At 41.6% G+C, this 21772-nt stretch overlaps 1 protein-coding gene across 1 annotated transcript in view; it reads right to left on the reverse strand.

Moving 5' to 3' along the window:
• The window catches only part of MSRA (methionine sulfoxide reductase A), a 315542-nt gene extending 294145 nt beyond the window's left edge, over positions 1-21397 (reverse strand). Inside the window, exon 1 of the mRNA XM_074582116.1 lies at positions 19890-21397. Coding sequence (XP_074438217.1) covers positions 19890-20346 — 457 coding nt within the window. The 5' untranslated portion in view covers positions 20347-21397. The remainder of the gene's footprint in view (positions 1-19889) is intronic.
• Between the last annotated feature and the right edge of the window lie 375 nt (positions 21398-21772).

Raw genomic sequence — 21772 nt, forward strand, 5'->3', positions numbered from 1 at the left:
ATTCAGGGATAAAGTTCACTTGGCTAAAAAAAAAAAGGCAAAATATTCTTCCCCAAACGAACACAGGAGCACACTTTGCTTCTCAGGCTAAGCCTTGGGGTTTTAAAAGTGTTACTTTAAGATCCACATTTGCCAAAGGTCTTTGGAGAGCAGAGTAATGCCCGATGAGATGGCTGGGGGGGGAACTATTTGGCAAGTTGCAAGTCATTTAATCCTTACCTGTCCTGTCCCATCTTTGCATCAGATACACCTCTGTGATATACCAAGTAAGGCAATTCAGTTGGTAAATCAATATTTCTTCCTAATAATTTTATCAACAAATTTTGTGTCCATTGCTCTCCCCACCCAAGTGTTTAGCCTACAGCCCAAGCTCTCTAGGCTTCACACCAGCGCTACGCCTCCATGGAATGTAATGGGAGCTCACACACTCGGAGCGCACGGGGATACCTGTATGCAGGCATCTAAATTTTAGGTCTGAAACCAGCACTAAATCCCACACTACAACTATTTAATCAAGAAGAAAAAAAGAAGGGGGGATACAAATTATTCTATGTAACGACCATGAGGAGGACAACAGATCAAAAAAATTAAACCAAAACAATAAAGATCTAGCTTAAGCCTTAAGAAAAAACTTTCTAAAGATAACAACTGCTACATTCCGCAAGAGACTGTGTCATCTTACCTACTGATTTTTTTAAAAAATACGTTAATCATCTGACTTTCAGACCGATGGATAAATTAGACATCCTCCCAAGGTTCCCCTTGCCCTGTTTCCAATGACTGCAATAGATCTACCCATGTTTGTCCCAATAGCCTCCCATCTCCAGAAGAAACGTCATTAACTTTAAAATCACATTTTTGCCTCAAAATACTGCACATCTTATCATTTCAATTAGCACCTAGCATCATTATGACAGGACAACTTGTGAAAAAAATACACCGATGTATATTTTTTCTATTTCTTTTCTTTTTGCACTTGACAGAAAACTCTAATATCTCAGTTTGCCTTTACTGAAAGACCATCAGGCATCAACAAGGGAACAAAAAGATCTCATAGAAATTACTGTCAGTAGAATTACCTCTGAAAGGCTATACCGCTTCAGCAGTCACTATTAGAAACTCATCTTTTAATTAGTTTTCCTTCAAAAACTGTATGTATTGACAGCAGAGTATTTCAGCTATATTCCAAAAAAAATATAATTCCAACCAAGATGAACAATTTTAACTATTCCTTCCTTACTCTTACTGAGTGTAAGGCAAGAAAAGCAAATACATTCCCTAGCAGCCAAATGCTTTCCTGAAAAGAGCCTTGCTAATAAGATGAAGAGCCTTATTTTCTCTCTCAATATACACTCCTCCAAATACAGTGGATCTCATTTGCAGAAATGACTACCCTCTTCCTGTCTTAAAGCATTTTTTTTCAAATGCGTAGTTTACTGTAGCTCTCCTAATTCCCTCTCTTCTCTTAAATACTCTGTAATTGCAGTTCTGCTCCACTCCACTGAAATTGCTTACACCACACTCAGTGACACCTTCCAAGATCCATCTTCATCCAATTTGAGCTGTCAAAATCTTTCAGTACAACAAATTTCTCCTCCTTTCCATAAGTAACTTTCCAGTCCAGATCAATCTAGTGCCCCACTTAACCCAATATCCTCCACATCGGAAGAAAATACAAAACTTTCTCCACACCTTGTGTTTTGTGACTTTTTTTCCCACGTTCTCTGCCTGTTTTTCACCTTACTTACAAATTAGCTTCTCCAATTACCTTTTCTCCTTATTGTCATCTGGGTCTCCCACAGTTCTGACGTCACTTACTTCTTGCATTAAGACTGTGGCCTTTTCCACGGAAGGCTGCAATCATCCAGTCTTCAAATCTCAGGTAACTTCACCCACTCTAATGACATCAGGCTCTATTAGTAACTCTATAAAGTACTTTTTGACACTAACGTTTTTCTCTCGAACATTCTCATGTCTCCAGCTATCCTCATGATATTTCTTTGATGTTATTCTCTTTCAATGGACATAATATAGAGTTGAATTCCTCATCTTTCTCTCCAAGTATTCTCCTACCCATCTGTAGTCCAAATTTGACCATCTTCATTGTTGACAGGTTTACCATTACAGAACAACATGTAGGTCTGTACTTCAAAACTATCTACATGTCCATGCTCATAGAAATCCACAAATTTATTCTTTTGCAATATCTTAGATATCACTTCGATCTTTCTTTTGTGAATTAGGAAAAAATTAATATTTATCTGTGCCTTGGTCATCACTCAATTCAAATTCTTTTTTCCATCTTTTACATATTTCACCTTGATGCCCCTACAATTTGTTAATTTAAAATTCTCCCAACAAAAGCCACCTGATGTCTTCTTATTCTGCCTTTTCTCAAAATCCCTTTATTCATATATTTTTCCATCTCAACCAAATGCACCTGTGTCTCACAAACATATATACTTGGATACCTGTCCTAGCATACCTGTCAAGTGAGCATGATTCCCCACCTCACAAGTGGAAAACTCAGGGACAGAAGTAGTAACTCATTCATTTAAGCTGTTATATTTGGAATATAATACTGAAGTCACCCACAAGACTGGCTCTCCTTCCACATCTAACCACAGCTAATTTTCTTCACTTGCAGGGAAGGCAAATCTACCAGGCAAGTTTTATGAGAAGAATTAACATGACAGAATGATGTACAGAACACAAAAACACTTACAGGCGTACATGTTCTCATGAAACACAGTAAATCCATGCCTACACACAGATAATATAAACTAAAATATTAACAAGTGTTTCACATATAAAAGGGCCTTTACCCATTGGAAAACTCACCAAGACATTTTAACCCCAAACAGCTACTTTTGAAACTTCAATGACAGGTCTACCTCTCATTTCCCTTTTTGTCTTCCTTGACAGAATACCCAAATGCTGTGGATCACGAAAGCTGTGTAACACTTCATCCTCACCACCTGAGATGAGAATATTGCTCAAAAGCAGCGTGTGCACGATATTCCCCAAAACATTTTATTCTTGAGAATAAACACATTTTTAACATGGCATGTTTGTCCTATCAGGGCTAACTCTATTAGCCTTTCTGCTATCCCACTCCTGTTATCATTTCTGGGCATTCCCATTAGAGATAAGTGAAGCCAGTTCCTCTGAGAACAAGCCAGAGGTTTTTTAGGAGCCTAACTTTGGAGCCAGAGACTTTGTTGATTTATTATTAAAGGGTGAAAGTACATTACATGACAGAAAAAAGGCTACTTTTACCTGGGCCGTTCTTACGGAGAGATGATGACAATGAATTGCCTAATGACTCTCCACTTTTCTGTTTTTCATGTATTATTAAATAGCCAAACACTGGTGAAGCTCTAAGAATCCATAAGTGAGTGAATGAAGATATGACAGAGACCAATATAAAAGGAGAATGATGGGGCTTTGGGCGACCAGGTCTAGTGGGAGGTGTCCCTGCCCATGGCAGGGGCTTTGGAACTAGATGATTTTTAAGGTCCCTTCCAACCTAAACCATTCTATGATTTTATGATTCTAAACATGGTTGAAAAAGTAAAAAAAAAAAAAAAAAGAATATTGCAGCCACATAGAAGAAGCATAAGAAGATATCAACAGCTGAAGTAGACATTCCCAGATTCAAACATAAAAATGCGAAAAATATACAAAAAAAGCAAGAATAAAGGCCTATAACTGTATGAACAATCTGAACATGAGGGACTAGATCTGCCAGGACCTTCAGTGTGCACCTCAAGTCGCACAGACTCCCAGGGTGACCGACCAATAGACTGATGAGACATCCCTAGCAAGGACCACCTATGACAGCTCGTTTTGCATAGGTGTGTATGTACCCAATTAACTTTGCTACAGGACGGACTGTCTTTTCCTTGGCAGCTGACCACCTACCACCTTCATTTATCAGTTATCATTTATCATTTTGACAACATAATGTATGCACAACTGTGGCCTTTTCCGTAGGAGGCTGCAATAGTCGAGCGATGCTGTGGAAAAGCATTAGCACCAGAAAGGGATTGTTCCAGTTGAATCCAGCTGAAAATCAAATCTGCATGCCTGAACTATGCCGCAGTGCGGTGGGTTTAGGGCTGGCACACTGTCACACCGTTGAGTGGAATTCTCCAGCTTTGCAAAGCAAACAAATTCCAAGTCCAAGCTCTATGGGAAGCTATCAACAACTTCCTAAATATTCCACCATGGGAATATACTTCAACTACTCATCATCTGCTGGCACGACGCCCCAATCTGAAATGGCAAAATAATGAGTCAGTGTTCACTACATGTGTTCCTCAGGTTTTTTTGAGGACCTGCTATTTTTTTCTGCGCATATCAAACAGAATTTGCATTCATAGGTTAAAATGTTTTCCCATTCTCTTCGTCCAGTACCACCCTGAACACCTTAGATACATGCACTATATATTTAAAGTGCCACATGGAAGTTTAAACACCATTTGTAGCCTTAACTGCTTATAATTTCCTTTTAGATCTCAGGAGAAAAACAGATACTCACAAAAATCAAAATGTTAGGAACCCATCTTCACAAGCATTTGTGACTGTCATTTAGAAAAGCGATTACAGGGTGCAACATGAAAAATATATGCATAGCACTTTAGGCAGAAGTAGTTACTCATAATGGAATCCACTTACAGTTAACTTGGGAAGAGTGAAAATAGACTTGTAATGAAGTGGGTAAAAACTCTCAAATATCTTCAGTGATTATATAAAAGGATGCTTTGAATAAACAGACAACTAGGAAAGATAATTTATACAAAATATGTTCAGGTTACCCTCTCATAATTGTCAGTCCATGCGTGAGGAATAAGAACATATTCTTTGTTATGCACTAAGCAGGGGCTTTATTGTAAAATTCAGGTACAAAGTGCTTTATTTTGTCCTCCATGTTCTCTTCAACAATTAAATTTTCACAAATTAAATATTTTAAATGGTTCTACAGAGATTAACGTCTCAGAATTCCTCATCTGCATCCAGTCATCAGCCCAGAGAGAACAATTTTTTACTAATTTTTCAATTCCATTATAATTAATAAAACTACAGTGACATATTTTTACAACAGTAGTACCCAGGAACGTCTGTGCACAGATATCCACAAATAAAGGATACAGATTTGATGCTTTATTTTTTTCTCTCTCACTCAAAAAGCTTTTAATGGTTGTAAATTAAATCAAACACTGAGTAGGTCTTAATTGGTGTGCGAAATGCTCAACACAAGGATGACTCCTTAATGAGGACTTAAGTAGAAATTTAGTCATTTAAATGCAAGAGGGCAAGTTTGAAAGACTGCACTTCTGCACCACCAAAGACTGGAGAGGCACCGAAGTCCTGCTGATGGCTACTTTGTGACCACAGGTCCCATCCTCGGGACGTGCGTCAACAGCCCAGGCACAGCCACACCATACTCGTACACTCTGAAAAAGGACGGCTGCGTCAAACTGTCAACTGGGAACAGTCCACGATTTGTGCTAACTCCTGAACCATGTCTAGGAATTTCAAGAGGAATCGCCTGGTTGACCAGGGCAAAGGCAGAACCAGGATCTCTCTAACAATTTCAGAGAGACGATCTGAGTCATCTGCAGAGCCAGAGCCCTGATACAGTTCCATTCACTGGCACAGAAACAGCCTGCAATCACAGAATCACAGAATGGCAGGGGCTGGAAGGGACTTTCAGAGATCATCTAGTCCAACCCCCCTGCCAAAGCAGGGTTACCCAGAGCAGGTTGGACAGGATCACATCCAGATGGGTTTTGAATATCTCCAGAAAAGGGGACTCCACAACCTCTCTGGGCAGCCTGTTCCAGTGCTCTATTTTTCCTTATGCTGGGTTCTCAGCATTAGAGTCTGAATCCATCTTTTTCCAAGTGGGATGGTATCCTGCTCCAGTAAAAGATGAATGAGGAATGTCAGAAAAAGAAAGGCCTCTGGAGAAACATCAACATCATCCAGATTATGCCTCAACGAAAGTAGACAAGCCAGCGCTGCCATTAACAAGAAACAACCTGTGCTTCCCTTTTGAGAGCAAGGGTGCAATACTGAAACATTTCTCCTACCCAACGGCCAGAGTTGGCTACGGTTTGTGGAAAACATCTACCATCCCCACAATGGTACTTGAGCGTTTTCTGATTACGGAGCAGTAGCCCAGGATGTGGCATGCTTTTGCTGGTAATCTTCAGGCTTTCTATGAGCACTTCCATTGTCTAATCAGAACAAGCACCCTTTGCATGACACTTCTACTTTCTCACTGGGTTCCTAGCAGAAGTTATCAGCCAGTGTCTCAGGCACCAAATCTCTACTCCCAAACAGAGCGTATGTCCTCGAGATGAGAGCCTTCTGCCTCTGGTGTCTTTGGGACACCAAAAAAACTAGTTCCTGATAAGAGTTCTGCTTCTCAACCATTCCTGAAATTTGGGAAGTCCTTAAAATATCTTTGGAGGCTCCTGGAAAGTCAAATGCCTGAAAAATCAAGCCAAACTACAGTAAAAATACAGATATAACCTACTTGGCCACATTTCTCAACAGAAAACAAGATCCTATGTTCAAAACTAAGACCAAAATAATCTCTTCACCCAGGTGGATGAAATACCACTAACTCCAATTTTACATATCTGCAACAGGAATTAACTATGAGAAATACAGAAGAAACTGCAATAAACATCATTATATATTGCACAGGTTTTCATCTTATTTGAACTAAGGACTTATTTATGTGTATTATTTTAATTGTACTAGAAATTTAAATGCAAGTTTCACATGTATCATCAAAATTTGCAAGTAACAAAATAAGAGCAATATACAGGTTTATCCATACACTGAAATTCTACATATAATAAATAAAATATTAGCATGCAGAGATAAAGCAATGCCTATCATGCAACAAAATACAAGCCAAATAATTAAATGATCACAAAGTAAAAATAATAAAAATTACATAAAACTGAAGCTAAGGCAACATACACCACTGTAATTTGAAGGTATAAATTTGACAGGAAAACGTTAATTAAACCACCAAAGCTTTTTAATCTGAAAAAATTCAAAGTAAATACTACACATCAAAGAAACACAAAAGGACTAAGACACAGAGGTTAATACCTAAAACAGTCAAGCAACCTTAAAACTGCCTTACAGTAACCTAATATAAGATCTATTCTGCACTTATCTTCTTTCAAATCAATTAAAGTATGTGGAGTTTTACTATTGTACTTCCTCAGGGTTCTGAGGGAACTAAAGCTGCTGCGCTTCTACACTTCCATATGTGAACAACTTAACTCTCATTTAGCATAATCTGACTTTGGAAATTCTTTTCTTTATTGCCATGGTATACGAACATTAACCAGGAAAATCAAAGAAAAAGAGTTAAAAAAAAAAAAGAGAGAGCTTTTGACTGAGGGCAACCAGAATAACTCTTTGGGCAAGAAAAAAAATTTTAAGGCTTTCCACTGAATACCAACTACAGGGATGGGCCATTAAATAACATTATTCCCTCAATTAATTTTGGTTGTGCTGTGCTGGGAAAAAACAGAGAAGATAAAAATGATTCACACAAACAAAATTTTTAACATATCAGAGCATCTCTTTGTGGTAGCTGCAGTTTTTTACTCTGAAGTAAATGTAACATAGCTTACCTTTCAAGGAAACCAAGACAGATTACTTTGTGTTCACTGCACAACAAAGGCATCCATGTAGGCAGTTACCTGGACTAGTTATTATGCTATAAATCCACACCTGGCTTACACTGAGCTAATCTGTCCACGTAACCATAATGTAAATCATAATCATGTCCAGTTTGAATGAGTCTCCATAGCAGTTACCCTTTAAGAATATAGCAGAGCTCTACCATGCTGAAAAGTATGATTATGATATATTTTTTTAAAAGTAACCTATGTTATGAAATGAGATTAAAACAGCTTTGCTCTTTAACAGAACACAGGAGAAGGCAGCAGGGAACACTCCCTCTCCTCTCATGAAGGAAATAAAAGAAAACATAGAGATGGTAAATGTCTATGTAGACACAAAAAAAGATAAGGGTAATAAATAATAGGGACAAAATTAAAAGAACATTATAAATACTCAAAGCAGTTAACTCCTGGAAAACCCTTCCAAATGGAAGACTGGGACAGACGTATCGATGATTTAACCAACATCAAACAACTACTTAATTGAAATACAAGTCAATGGGCCCACGGAAGATTGTGCACTATCTGGCTAGGGCCACAAAAACAATCAGAGGGCTGGAACACCTCTGCCGCTGAGAGAGTTGGGGTTGTTCAGCCTGGAGAAGAGAAGGTTCCAGGGAGACCTTATTGCGACCTTTCAGTACTTAAAGGGGGCCTACAGGAAAGATGAGGACAAACTTTTTAACAGGGCCTGCTGCTATAGGACAAGGGGTAATGGCAAACTAAAAGAGGGGAAATTCAGACTAGGTAGAAGGAAGAAATTTTTTACAGAGTGGTGAAACCCTGGCCCGCGTTGCCCAGAGAGGTGGTGGATGCCCTATCCCAGGAAACATTGTGGGTCAGGTTGTACGGGGCTCTGAGCAACCTGATCTGGTTGAAGATGTCTCTGCTCATGGCAGGGGGTTGGACTAGATGGCCTTTAAAGGTCCCTTCCCACCCAAACCATTCTATGATTTTACGGTTGCCTCAGACAGCAAAGACAGGATTCAAGTCATCACACTTTAGCTGGTTATAGTACAGGTGCCTCCACCTGAGCTAGTCACCGGAGACTCCCCTTGCAGGCAGTGGAAGAAAGAGGCACTTGTGGGGCACTATTCACCTGGTTTAAATGTCTTTTGAAATTAATTATGTGACGAATTAAACATGCAAGTGTTTACCTATTTTACCTGTTTTACCTATAAAAGTGTAACTTTATTACTGTAGCAGTACTTGCAATGCGTACAGTCCTTTCCAATACTCTGTCTCTGCTCTGTACCTGGTACAAGGTAAAGCCAAAACAAGGTTTTTTCCCCCATACTCTCCTATCTGGTTTGGAAAGAAAAGGAACAATGATCAATCTAATCCCATGTCTCTAACTGTGATATACATTAACCAAATAAGTGTTATAGAGGCACATGTGTGATGCAGGGCACCACCTGATTTACTACACGGTATTTTAGCATTGCCTACTTGCATGTGAATAGCTGCAACAGCCTATCCTTCAAAACCAACTTGGTCTTCCCCATAAGCATATATGCTAACTTTACGCTAGTGTGGCTATGAAGAAGTCAATCAAAAATCATATTGAAAAAGAACATTTGTTCATTCAAGTTACACAGACACAACTAAAGACACAGCTGGTGCCACAGATCTTGAGCATCCACGCACAAAAGGCTTTTCAATAGTAGCATGGAGACCAAGTGAAGAAAGTGAGATGTTTCTCTCAACCTTCTTATTTTCTGACTCAAAAATCACAAAATTACCTAAATGGCAGGTCAATGTCATTCATGCAAAAATTGCACTAAAGATAAATGGACACAATTAGCCAAAGAAGTCAAATGTATCCCAGGATTCACACAAAATAATATAAAATATTCTGTAGTGAAAAAAATAACCTGTGTAAATATAACCCTTGTGTTTAATTCTCATAACTGACAGGTTTATTTAACACAAATTTGGCAAATCCAGACATTACATCCCTTTTCAAAACCACAGCAATGAGAAGCTATTGAATCCTGTGTACCATGCCGCTACCTTTTACTAGAAATAATTATCCTCTTTTATTACACAACTTTGAATGATTCCTCAGAGCAGCATCCACACATAATCCTCTGAATAAAGAACCTCTGGATTCATTTTTCATTTCGGAGAGGGAAATTACGGTATCAGCAAGAGAAGTCTCTCCTTCAAGCCTTATTTGCATTCAAGAGGCTGCCAGTTGGGGAAAGTTTCTCCCCATTTAAGCAATTCTGTTTCCCAGCAACCCGCGCTGTTGCCAGGAGAAACCCCGGGGAGAGCTTCCTCCGCACCCGCCCCGCCGCAGTCCTGGGGGTACAGCTTTGTGCGGCGCTGCTTCATGCCAGCGCACACACCCGACTGTGAGCCGCATGCTAAGTAGCCCGCCAGGAACTCCAGGGACTCCAACAAGAGATTTTATTTCCTTTTTTTTTTGTTTTGGAGAGGGCTTAGTGATGAATGACGTAGCCCTTTTTATTGCAATGTAGTCAGAGGTGACAAGGCAGCACAGGGTTTTTTCATCAGGGTGGTGTTACCTTGGGAGCAGCATTTGACGGCTGGATGTACAGCTCTGTAAACATATTTCCTGTACACGTTTAATCTATCGAGCATCATGTGTGCATGCTAACTTCCTTGTTGTTGTTGTTTTCCAGCTGCCAATAGCAAAAAAGCACACACACACAACAAAAAAATACCCTTAGATTGACTTAACCCTTGCTTTTCCTGGCAACACCTTCCAAAATGTAAACATAATGGGTGGTTAAAAAGTAATTCCTGTTTTTCCAATGACAGTACAATATTTATAGTTGTACACTTGGCTCAGAAACAAGCTGTTTAGTGTTTCAATACAAATACCTGACAAGGAGCAAAAAAAAAAGAGAAAGAAAAGGCCATGACATGTTGTTACAGACAGGATTTCCAAGAAAATTCATCTCACACCTACCTGTAAAGATGTTGTAGGCACAGATTTCACAAGTTGTCTTTCAGATAATGCACAATTACTGGGGGTGACGTGCTTCCATAAAGAAACATACTGTTTTACATCGTTTATGATTTGAATCTCAGCATACGCAGTGCAATTGTAATGAAATTTAATAATTTATGGAAATTGATGGCTTGAGTGTATTTGAGGCAAAGATCGTCTCTTAGAATGAAGAAATAAGTAATTAACTCTTATGAATTAGAAAGGTAAATTGAAATTTGAGAAATGCTAAACCACATATGACATTGTTACTCAACATGCTCCTGAACTCTACTTCAATGGAAGTCAGACTTCACATTTTTTGGCCCATATTCCACATAAACTTCAGTAAAAATGGGAAACTAGTTAATTCTTTATGTAAAACACTGTATCAGGTACATAAAGTGGTGGAAACTTTAAATTAATCCTTCTAAACCTTAAAATAAACTGTATTCCCTTTGTAGGCTTTGTTCTGTGTCGTAATCTCACTCAAGAATGTCTATTTTAGACCTACAATATAGTGATATTCATTTTTTGTCTGAAAAAAAGTTTTATATTTGCCCATGATTAACAGAATTTTTCATCATTAAAGGAAAAAATATCTAATATTTTTCATTTTATTCCTTATGTTCTACTGAAAAAATAGCTTACATTTTTGTTTGCAATTCTATTGCAAAATCTTGCACCTTGCACAATTCGACAAACTGTCAGCATATCAGGGAAAATCTGTTTAAAACTTCTCAACCTAACACTGCATACATATTTGGGCACAGAATAAGCATAAGGTACCAGATTTTTTCCCTAATTCTGCACAGGACAAAGAGACTACAAAAACATGGAGATTTCCGTGACATACTAATTCCGAAGTATCAAGGGATCAAGTTGTCCCATTCAGCAGTTCTCTATTTTTCCATTTGCCCCTGGCAGGAAAGTACTGATGATTTAAATAAGTTACCCAATGATCACAGCCCAGCGATATCCAGTAGGCTTTGTCAGTGCAATGCCCCTGTATCATTACAAGTCAGCACAATTTTAAATTAATGATGACACAGATTTACCAGCTGCTGAGAAAATTACTGGATGATCTCATGCCCATGCTCATAAGGATCAAAATCCACCAGGAAGTCTTTGTACCAGGCCATGAACATAGATAAGAAAAGTTACGGTCTTTTAGCACCTTTCCATGTGTCCATGGCCACAAACGCAGTCCAGCCAGACACCTCCTCTAAGGGCAGGGCATGAGACAAACGAGAATACCAGACGACAGACCACTAGTTTGACCACAATAATTTCTCTTCACTGTTTTAAGAATGGTAAAAAAAAAATAAGCATGGACAGAAATTCCACTACAACAACCAGGCTTGTTTGCAAAACAACTTAAAGGGTTAATTTTGCTTCTGAATATTCATTGTGTTTGTAAATTATTAAGCTTCAAAAAATGCCCAACTAAATGCAACATTAGAAATCAACTAAACAACTCCTAAAGGGACATAGGATACCTCAAATTGTCTCATTTAAAAATCTCTTGTGAAACAAACTCCCTGTAAGAATATAAGGTATACTGTTCTTCATGCATATACAGTCAACTGGGGTGGAATCCAACCTGTCTATATCCTGTGAAAAGCAAGTGCTACTTCAGCAGGCAGGGGACAGAACAGGAAGAGTCAAGTAGTTCCCATAAAATACCTGTTTATGTTCTGCATAAATTGAATGGGAAGAAGTGTGTCTCTGAAAGAAGAGCAAGTGAACCCTGTTATAAAACTCTGCCACATTCTCTAGGAACTTTAGTAAAAACTGACATACCTCCACTCAGCCTGGGGAAACCTGGAACACATTTCAGAAGTGTATTCTAACCACTTGGATTCAGAGTATCCCACAAGACTGACAGTGTGCCCCACTCTGCAATGGGTCAGACTGTTATACATGCAGAAATGTAAAAGTAGTGTGGCCAAAAACAGAGATGACTTAAGGGTCTGGCTCCAGCCTCCCGCAGCCTTAAAGAAGTACCATCATCCCAGGCATGTTTTGGCTGGTTATCTTGATGTATCTGCTTATGATGTCATTGCAGCCTCCCAACAGAGGAGGATCATCAAGATCCTGATGGAATTCTGTAACTGCTGGAGTATCCCAGAAAAGATGGACACTGCTGATACCACCACAACTACAGCTACGAGGATTTATGGAGTCACAGCACACCTGAAGTTGGAAGGGACCTCTGGAGATAACCTAGTCCAACTCCTCTGCTGAGAGCCAGGTCAGCTAGAGCAGGCTGCTCACGACCGTGTCCTGTCAGGTTTTGACTGTCTCCATGGATAGAAAAGCTACAACTTCTCTGGGCACCTGGTTCCACTGTTCTACCAAACTCAGAGAAGAAAAAGTTTTCTTTTTATGTTGAAATGTAATTTCCTGCGCTTCAGTTTGTGCCTGTTGCCCCTTGTCTATGCTTGGGGCACCACTGAGAAGAGTCTGTCTCCATCCCCTGTACTCCTTCCCATCAGTTATTTATACACACTGATAAGATCCCCCTGTGCACCATGTCCCAGCTTAACTGAATTTAGGCAGAGAGACGCCTTCACTGAGAGATCACGTATTTGTTTTAACATTACCAAGGCAACTAAAGCTGAAATATACCTGCTACATCTGAAGACAATAATAATAAAAGAATGAGGGTGAGACTAGAAACCTATCGAAATCTCAATTTCCTACGCTCACTAGCCACATTGATCTCCAGGTGTCTCAGCAAAAACATTCCGTGCAACTTCTTCTGGAGTTCAGCATGTCAAGTTAAACTAGTAATTCCACACAGAACTGAAATTCACTGTTGTACAAATTTAATGTAAAACATACAGACTTGGAATTAAATCAAATAGTCAAAGCAAATGCAGATCAATTCGTAAGGTTAAAAATAGAATCAGACACTATTAAAATGACTTGAAAAGCTCTTAGGTATGCAGTAGTCAGTCATTTAAACACAAAGCTCCCAGTGAAACACTTTAACCCAAAATGTTAGTTATCCTTCGATACACAAACAGGAAAATATTGAGCAGGAACAAGACTGCAGTTGACACACTATCACTAGTAAAATTCTGTGTCTACTTCCAATATCCATAACTCAAGGAAGACCTTAAGTAATTCATGACAGTTTAAGGAAAAGAAACAAAAATCAACAAATGATTGAAAATGTGCCTTATGCTGACAGAATAAAAATTCACTTCACTTCGTTTATGTCTTGGCTTTTTTTAAAAAATAGGCTAACCAGCAATTTAATTATGATCTAAACATATTTCATGAAAACCAGAAAACACATACTACATGAAGAAAACTGCACCAAGCTGCAATGGTTGGAAGTTGAAACATAACAAAGGGATTCAAAATATGCACTTTTTTAATGGAGAGAGTTGTGAAACATTGGAACAATTCATGAAATTTTGCAGTGGATCCTCTGTCAAATGACATTTTTAATCAATGTTTTCTTTAAAGAGCATGATCTGATTCAAGCAAGAATTAATTCATGGAAATGCTGTGCTCTTTTTTATATGGAAGGTCAGACTAAAGTTCACCATGACCTCCTCCATATTTGTAATTATTGCTCTATTAATCTATAAAGCTTAGAGGCTTAATAGGTTTAAACAATCGTAAGACCATCTACCCATGAGCTGTACCTTTACGGCTTCAAAAAAGTTAACCCCCTAGTGATGTGTATGTTACTATGCAAGTACCTCTGCTAGGAACACAGCTGAGGCCACAGAGAGAGAAGATATTTCCTGACAGCACTTATTGGGACCAGTGGGACAAAATATTATTTTAATTTAGTAGACCCTCCTATCTCAGGCCATCTAGCAGAAAAAAATAGAGTGTGTGTGTACGTATATATGTTATTATACAATGTCTTGCACAGGAGGTTCCCTCTACATTATTAGGGCTCCTTGAGTAGTGTTCCTACCACTACCATAAAATAAAATAGTCAATTAAATAGTGTAAGCAATATATACTTGCATACTCATAAAACACAGCCATGTTTCAGCAGTAATGTAACTAAAATTAATTCTGAAAACTACTTATACTAGAAAGGTAGAAGCAATAAATAATATGTGATTTTACTATAAAGGACAAGATCGTATTGCACCATTATACAGAAATCATATGAAAGGAATAATTTTCAAAAATGAATGCAACAGCTCTACTGCAAGGAAACAAAACAGCACAACAAACTCTAATTCCCAAATTATGAAATTTTCTTGAAGATCACATAAATCCAACTTGATTACAAAAAGAGTAAAGAAAGCTTACTAATGTCTGTATTGTTTTCAGCTCACAGTATGGTATCTTATCCCCATTTAACTGACTTCTACAAACAGAACCCTTTGTACCACAAACCAACTACTTCCAGTCACTTCATAGAAATCTGTATAATATACAAGGTTTAACTGCATAATTTTCTTAGACTCAGATCCTAAATTACAGTAAAACAAAAAAAAAAGTTATGCCAACAAGGTCAAGTCTCACATAATCCTGTGGTCAGCAAGTTACAAAGGAACAGAAATGCAATTTAGCTTTCCACAAGACTAGATTAAATGCAACGTCCAAGCAGAAGTCGTCACTCAGCTGTCTTTTCCTCTCTTTTGGACTGCAGCAGAGGGAGCAGTCTGAGCTGGTCTCTGTACTCACATGGTTTGTGAAGGGTGATCAAGAAACCTCATCATGAGAGGTTCCCCACCAAACAACAAATCTCACTGAGGGGCAGAGCACATTCATGCCCACCTCACATTTGGAAAGCATTAGGAACTTGGAGCGCTGGGACCAGGATGTGCAAGCAGATTGCAATGCAATTAACACAATGTGCAGGAGGCACAAAGAGAGCCCAGAAATGCCACTCACAGAAGAAAACCCTCAGCTGCTTGGTACTTCAGCAACCTCCCTCTGGACTGAACTCCTAAGAGTGGTCTCAGGCTGTGGGGACAGCCTGGTGTCCCTCCATGGGGGTTGCAGCAGTGGCAGCTGCCTCACCTTTGAGAGCTGAGCTCTGGCAGACCTAGTCACTGCAGCGCAAGGAAGGAGCTGCAAGAAGATGTGAGCCCATTATATCGCATCAGGGATGAGAAGTAGGAGATCAACAGGATCTTCAAAGAAACGACACAGACATGAAGCTAAGTGCTCTGCAGCTCTTCATTGAGGAATGAGTTTCAGGGCTGGCAGAAAGGTCTGGCAGATGGCTTCTTCAAGTGTCTGCACACTAAGGCAGAGTTTGGTTCACAAAGAAGACTCAGAGGTCCATGTGTGGCCACAGACCTATGATGTGATAAGAATCAGAGACCTGGCACAGCACACACAACTTAAGCAGTGTCATGGATGGGCACAGGGTATGTAGTAAGGATTAGCACAGAATAGGATGGGGAGCTGCACTCTACTGAAACAAACTCCTTGATAGCACGGAGCTCCAGTGTGAAACTGAATTCATGTCTGCTGGGAGTCTCCGAGTCAAGGTCAGAGGGGAAACACTGGAGCTGGTGTGGTTTGGAGTCAGAGCACCTGACCAAGACGAGGTGAGTAGATGAGGCTTTCCACAAAGAGCTAGCAGAAGTCTCACGACCACTAGCTCTGCTCCTCCTGGGAGATTTCAGTTCCCAGACGTCTGCTGGGAGGGTAACATCAAATTGTGCAAGCAATTCAGGAAGCTGCACTAGTGACAATTTCATACCAAAAAGTGCCAGAGGGACCAACCAGAGGTAATGGTTGGTTGTTGAGTGGCTGTTCAGAAGCAGGGAAGAACTGGTGGCATTGCAGCAGCAGATGGCAGAGAGCTACAGTGACCACAAGATGACAGAGTTCAGGACCCAAAGGAAGGCTAGAAAGGTAAACAGGAGATTCATCATTTTGTACTTTCAGAGCTCAGACTTTGGCTTGTTTAGAGAATTGCTAGGTAGAAGTCCCTGAGAGTCTGTCAAAGGGAGAAAGTGCCCTTCAGGGACGTCTGAATTTTGATGAAAACTTTCTAAGAGAACTAAGGAAAAAAATACCATGCAGAAAAACTGGAAACTTCATCAGAAACACAGAACTGCTTAATGAACTAAAATGCAAAGAGAGAGCATACAAGAAGGAGAAACAGTAACAAGCAACGAAGGAAGCACACAAAATCATTGCCTAGGCATTTAGGCACAAAATCAGAAAGGCCAAAGCTGGAGTTAACACTAGCTAGGGAGGTAAACAGTAATCAGAAATTATTCCACAAAAATTACAAGAGTAAAAAGAAGCTCATAGAAAATCTGGGTGCATTGATGAATACAGAATACAGCCTAGAAGTAGTACAGAAAAGACTAAGGTATTCAAAACCTCTTTTGCCTAAGTCCTCAGAAACTTCTCCAAAACCTCTGCATGCACTGGTACAGTCAGAAAGAAAAGCAGCAAACAATGTGAGGAAAAATGGGTTATGACTACTTAGATTAGCTAAATGTGTTCAAAACCAAGGAGCCACATGGAGTTTTTCCAGAGCTGGGATGCAAGCTTGCTGGTGTGACGATCAGAACACTACGACAGACCTAGATATAATGACATCTAGAAAAATCACAGTGATTGGGGGAGATCTCTGATGATGAGATATGGGTTACAGTAACAGCTATTTTTAATGAAGGCAAAAAGAGGATTGAGGAGCTGTAGGATGCTCAGCCTCGGCTCAGTCCCAGGGAAGATCATGGCATGTGTCCTCTTTAGAAGTTATTTCCAAACACAAAGAGAACCAGAATGTAATCAGGAATAGTCAACACATTTACCAAAGGCAAATGACGCTCGACTGGCTGGGTTGCCTTTTACAATGAAATCATTGGCTATGCAGATGAGGGCAAAGCAGTGGATGTAATACATGTTGACTTTAGCAGGGCTTCTGACACCATCTCTTACAGTATTTGCATTTGGAAGCTGAGAAAATACTGGCTGAAGAGAGGGCTCCTAGGCACTAGACATGTCAAAAATTGGCAGGACCACCAGACTCACACAGCAGCGATCAATATCTTGATGTCTAGTGTGTAGCAGGTTACCCCAGGGGCTGATGCTGGGGCCAGTATCATTCAATACCTTAAACAATAACATGAATGATGCGACAGAAAACACGCTCAGCAAATTTGAGGGCAATGCTAAACAGAGAGTGAGAGTGGGCATGCCAAACAGTTGAGGTTCAGTGCAATGAGACCTTGAAAAATTTCAGGTCTGTGCCAACAGAAACTTCACGAAGGTCAACAAGGAGAAGTGCAAGTTCTGCACCAATGCAAAATAACCTCAGCCCTGCTGGAAAGGACTTATGATGTACATCGGTTGTACAACAGCACAAAATTATTCTATCTATGGAGTTACAGAGCATAAAATGGGCCTACTGTATCTTCTGTACAGGCTTTTATCAAAAAGCAACGTGAAGGTGCCACTTTAATCTATGCAATGTGCTACTCTTGGTATCAACTCTAGAGTTGATACCCCATCTCCGCACCCCTCCTTTGAGTCCACCTTCTCCACATCTGACATAATATTCTTCCTGCTGCCATTAATTTCACCGCTACCTTTAATTTCACCACTACCTTCTTGCTACCTGCAGCATTTTACCAAGTATCTATACAACATAAGATTTTACTATGCTCTCAGACACTTCTTTAACTTGGCTCACGCCATCATCCATTTATTATTCTCCCACCAGCACTTACATACTTTATGTGTTTAAGTATTTTTTAATATTTTCTCTAATGTCACCTTATAATTGAAGCTTTAACCCCGGTCTTTTTATTCTGAACATTGAAACCAGTTGATCTATTTCAGCTGTGAGCTATCATTTGCAAGGATTTGGGTGGCCTCATGTCCTCTGTTAGTCAGCAAACTGCAGCAAGAAAAGGCTCTTTTGTGCACTGTCCCAGTTCAGGAGAATCGGTGACAGTGTTAGTATTTGTTTATCTCATTTTAGATTGTTCTCCTGAGAAACAAGGAGGACAAAATGATGTGATTTGTACTTCCTCTGTACTCTAATAATTTTTTAGCCTACCATTTCAGTCAAGTTTGGCAGGTATGTAGGAGCCTCAAAGACATTCTATTACTAGGAGAGCTGACAGAAGGCAAAATTGCGTGCTTAATTCTAGGTTGCTACTTTACTTACCTGACAGCACACATCTACTCAAAATGAAAGGAGTTCTGGAGGAATTATTGTTTAAACTTAAAAACACTTTGCAAACATTGGTGTTAGAACATACACATCGTGCTTAGGTATTATTCTTGGGGTTGTTCAGCCTGGGGAAGAGAAGGATCATGGGATACTTTATTGCAGCCTTTCAGTACTTAAAGAGGACGTACAGGAAAGCTGAGGACAAACTTTTTAGCAGGGCCTGCTGCACCAGACAAGGGGTAATGGCTTTAAGGTAAAAGATGGAAGATTCAGACTAGATAGAAGGAAGACATTTTTTACAGTGAGGGTGGTGAGACACTGTCCCAGGTTGCTCAGAAAGGTGGTGGATGCCCCATCCCTGGAGGTGTTAAAAGCCAGGCTGGATGAGACTTTGAGCAACCTGGTCTAGTGGGAGGTGTCCCTGCCCATGGCAGGGGGGTTGGAACTAGATGATCTTTAAAGGTCCCTTCCAACCCAAACCATTCTATGATTCTATGATTCCAGGTCAGCTTGGACAGGGCTCTGAGCAACCCTATCTAGTTAAAGATATCCCTGTTCAGGGAAGAGAGGGTTGGACTAGATGCCCTTTAAAGTCCCTTCCCACCCAAACCATTCTATGATTATTTAACAGAAAACATAACCGTTAGAGAAATATGTTTAAAACCCTGAATAGGATTACTGTGGCCCTCAGTAAAAATGAAACAGAAAACTCTTATGTCGCCAAGAGAAATGTGCTTGTTGGATGCTCCAGCGATCGATTAATTCCTATCCTTACGACGAGAGTGCACAAGAAACGTCATTCTGCAGCTACACGACGACCCAAGCACGCTCCCCAGGCAGCATTCAGGCTCTATGCCGAAGTCCACCCCCCTGACAGACACTGCCACCGTGTTACACCCCCATCGGCCCACCGCCGCGCATGCGCATACCGCACCCGCCCGCCCCGCGCATGCGCGGCCTGAGGGACCGGCGCCGCCTCTCCCGCTTCACCCCCCCCTGCTCCGCCGCCACCGACCGGGGCGGGCCGCGGGTCTGAGTGAGGGGATGGCGGGGGGCAACCGGGAGGGCTGGTCCCTACCTGCCACCGGGATGCGCTGGCTCCTGCCGGGGAGCGCTTCTTCTTTCTGCGGCAGCCGGGAGGCCGAGTCGCCCATCCTGAAGGTGGAGCTGAAGAGCGGGCGGAGGAGGCGCCGCGCCGCTGCCGGCATCGCCCCTGAGGAGACGGGGCGGGGGGGGGGGGGGTGGGGAGTGAGCGGCCCGGCGCGCGCGGGCCGTTGGGACGGGCGGGAGCGGCGACGGGGGGCGGGCGCGCCGCCACGCCGACTGCCCCCGCTTCGGTGCGGTGTGGGGCGATGGAGGGGGGGAACCGGTGTCCGTGTGACCGTGGTGGGCATGGAACCGCCGGTATCGGTACAGGCCGGGGGGCGAGAGCAGCCCTGAGGGGAAGGACTTGGGGGTGTTGGTGGGTGAGAAGCTCCACAGGAGCCGGCACCATGCGCTGGCAGCCCAGAAACCCCCCACAGCCTGGGCTGCATCCCCAGCAGCGTGGGCAGCAGGGCGAGGGGGGGATTCTGCCCCTCTGCTGCGCTCGGGGGAGACCCCCCTGCAGTGCTGCCTCCAGCGCTGGGGCCTCGGCACAGGAGAGACACGGAGCTGTTGGAGCGGGGCCAGAGGAGGCCCCGGAGATGCTGGGAGGGCTGGAGCCCCTCTGCTGGGAGGACAGGCTGAGAGAGCTGGGGGGGTTCAGCCTGGAGAAGAGAAGGCTCCGCGGAGACCTTCCAGCCCCTGCCAGTCCCTCAAGGGGCTCCAGGAAAGCTGGGGAGGGACTCTGGAGCAGGGAGGGGAGCCGTGGGACGAGGGGGAATGGTCTTAAACTGAAAGAGGGGAGATTGAGATGAGATATGAGGAAGAAGTTTTTCACTCTGAGTGTGGTGAGCCCCTGGCCCAGGTTGCCCAGAGAAGCTGTGGCTGCCTCATCCCTGGAAACCTTCAGTGTCAGGTTGTTGGACGGGTCTTGGAGAAACCTGATCTAGTTGAAGATGTCTCTGTTCATGGCAGGGGGGGTTGAACTAGATGGCCTTTAAAGGTCTCTTTCAACCCAGAACATTCCACGATTGTAGGTAGCCCTTTCCTTGAGCTCTGCCTGCTGAGCTTTGCCCCAGGCCTTGCTCTCTGAGCTCTGAAGAGCTGTGGGATGTGCTTCTCTCTCCGGATTTCCCCTCCACAGTTGTACCCAGTACATTTTTCCATGGGCTCATCCTCAGGAGGGGGGTTTGTCTGCATCCCCCTCCTGGGATATGTGTGTATGTCACATCCACCCTGTGGCTTGCTATCCATGTTCCCAGTTGAGGGAGGGAAAGGTTATGCAAACATACTCAGCAAAACATGCCATACAGACTCATCATGCGATAACGTGTTTGATTGTACAATAACGGCTTCCCCTGACACACACACACACACAGAGTTTTCTGTTTGTTGATACATGCAGCACTCCCCTGTGTTACTCGTAGCCAATGTACTGTATCATGCCAATGCTGTGTATGCTGTGACTGGCATACATCTCTGGAGATATGTGTCTGCATGTATGTTTGCAATAAAAACATAGAAAGAAAAAGTGAACAGAGTATAAGTACTTGTGGAAAAATATCACCAAATCTTTGGGGGTAATACAATGGATATTGAATAGAACACGCCCAGGTTTCTAATGGAGAAGACTTACAGCAGCTAGAAGAATGATGTTTTGTTTTTCAAACAGTTGAGGCTCGTTCTATGCGTATAGTCGTGGTCAATAGACAGAAGGGAATAGACAGAACCCTGCAAAGGGGGTTTGTGAACTAGGCAGGGGCCTTGCGCTGAGAATTTCAGAGTATAGGAAAAGACAATGCACAAGTAAGAAGCAGCAAAGAAGTTGTAGAAGGGAAATGACAGTAATTCAATGCAAAATTTATCCGGAGGGTTTTG

The sequence above is a fragment of the Larus michahellis genome, chromosome 3, assembly GCF_964199755.1.
Source record: "Larus michahellis chromosome 3, bLarMic1.1, whole genome shotgun sequence".
In the NCBI taxonomy this organism is placed as follows: Eukaryota; Metazoa; Chordata; class Aves; order Charadriiformes; family Laridae; genus Larus; species Larus michahellis.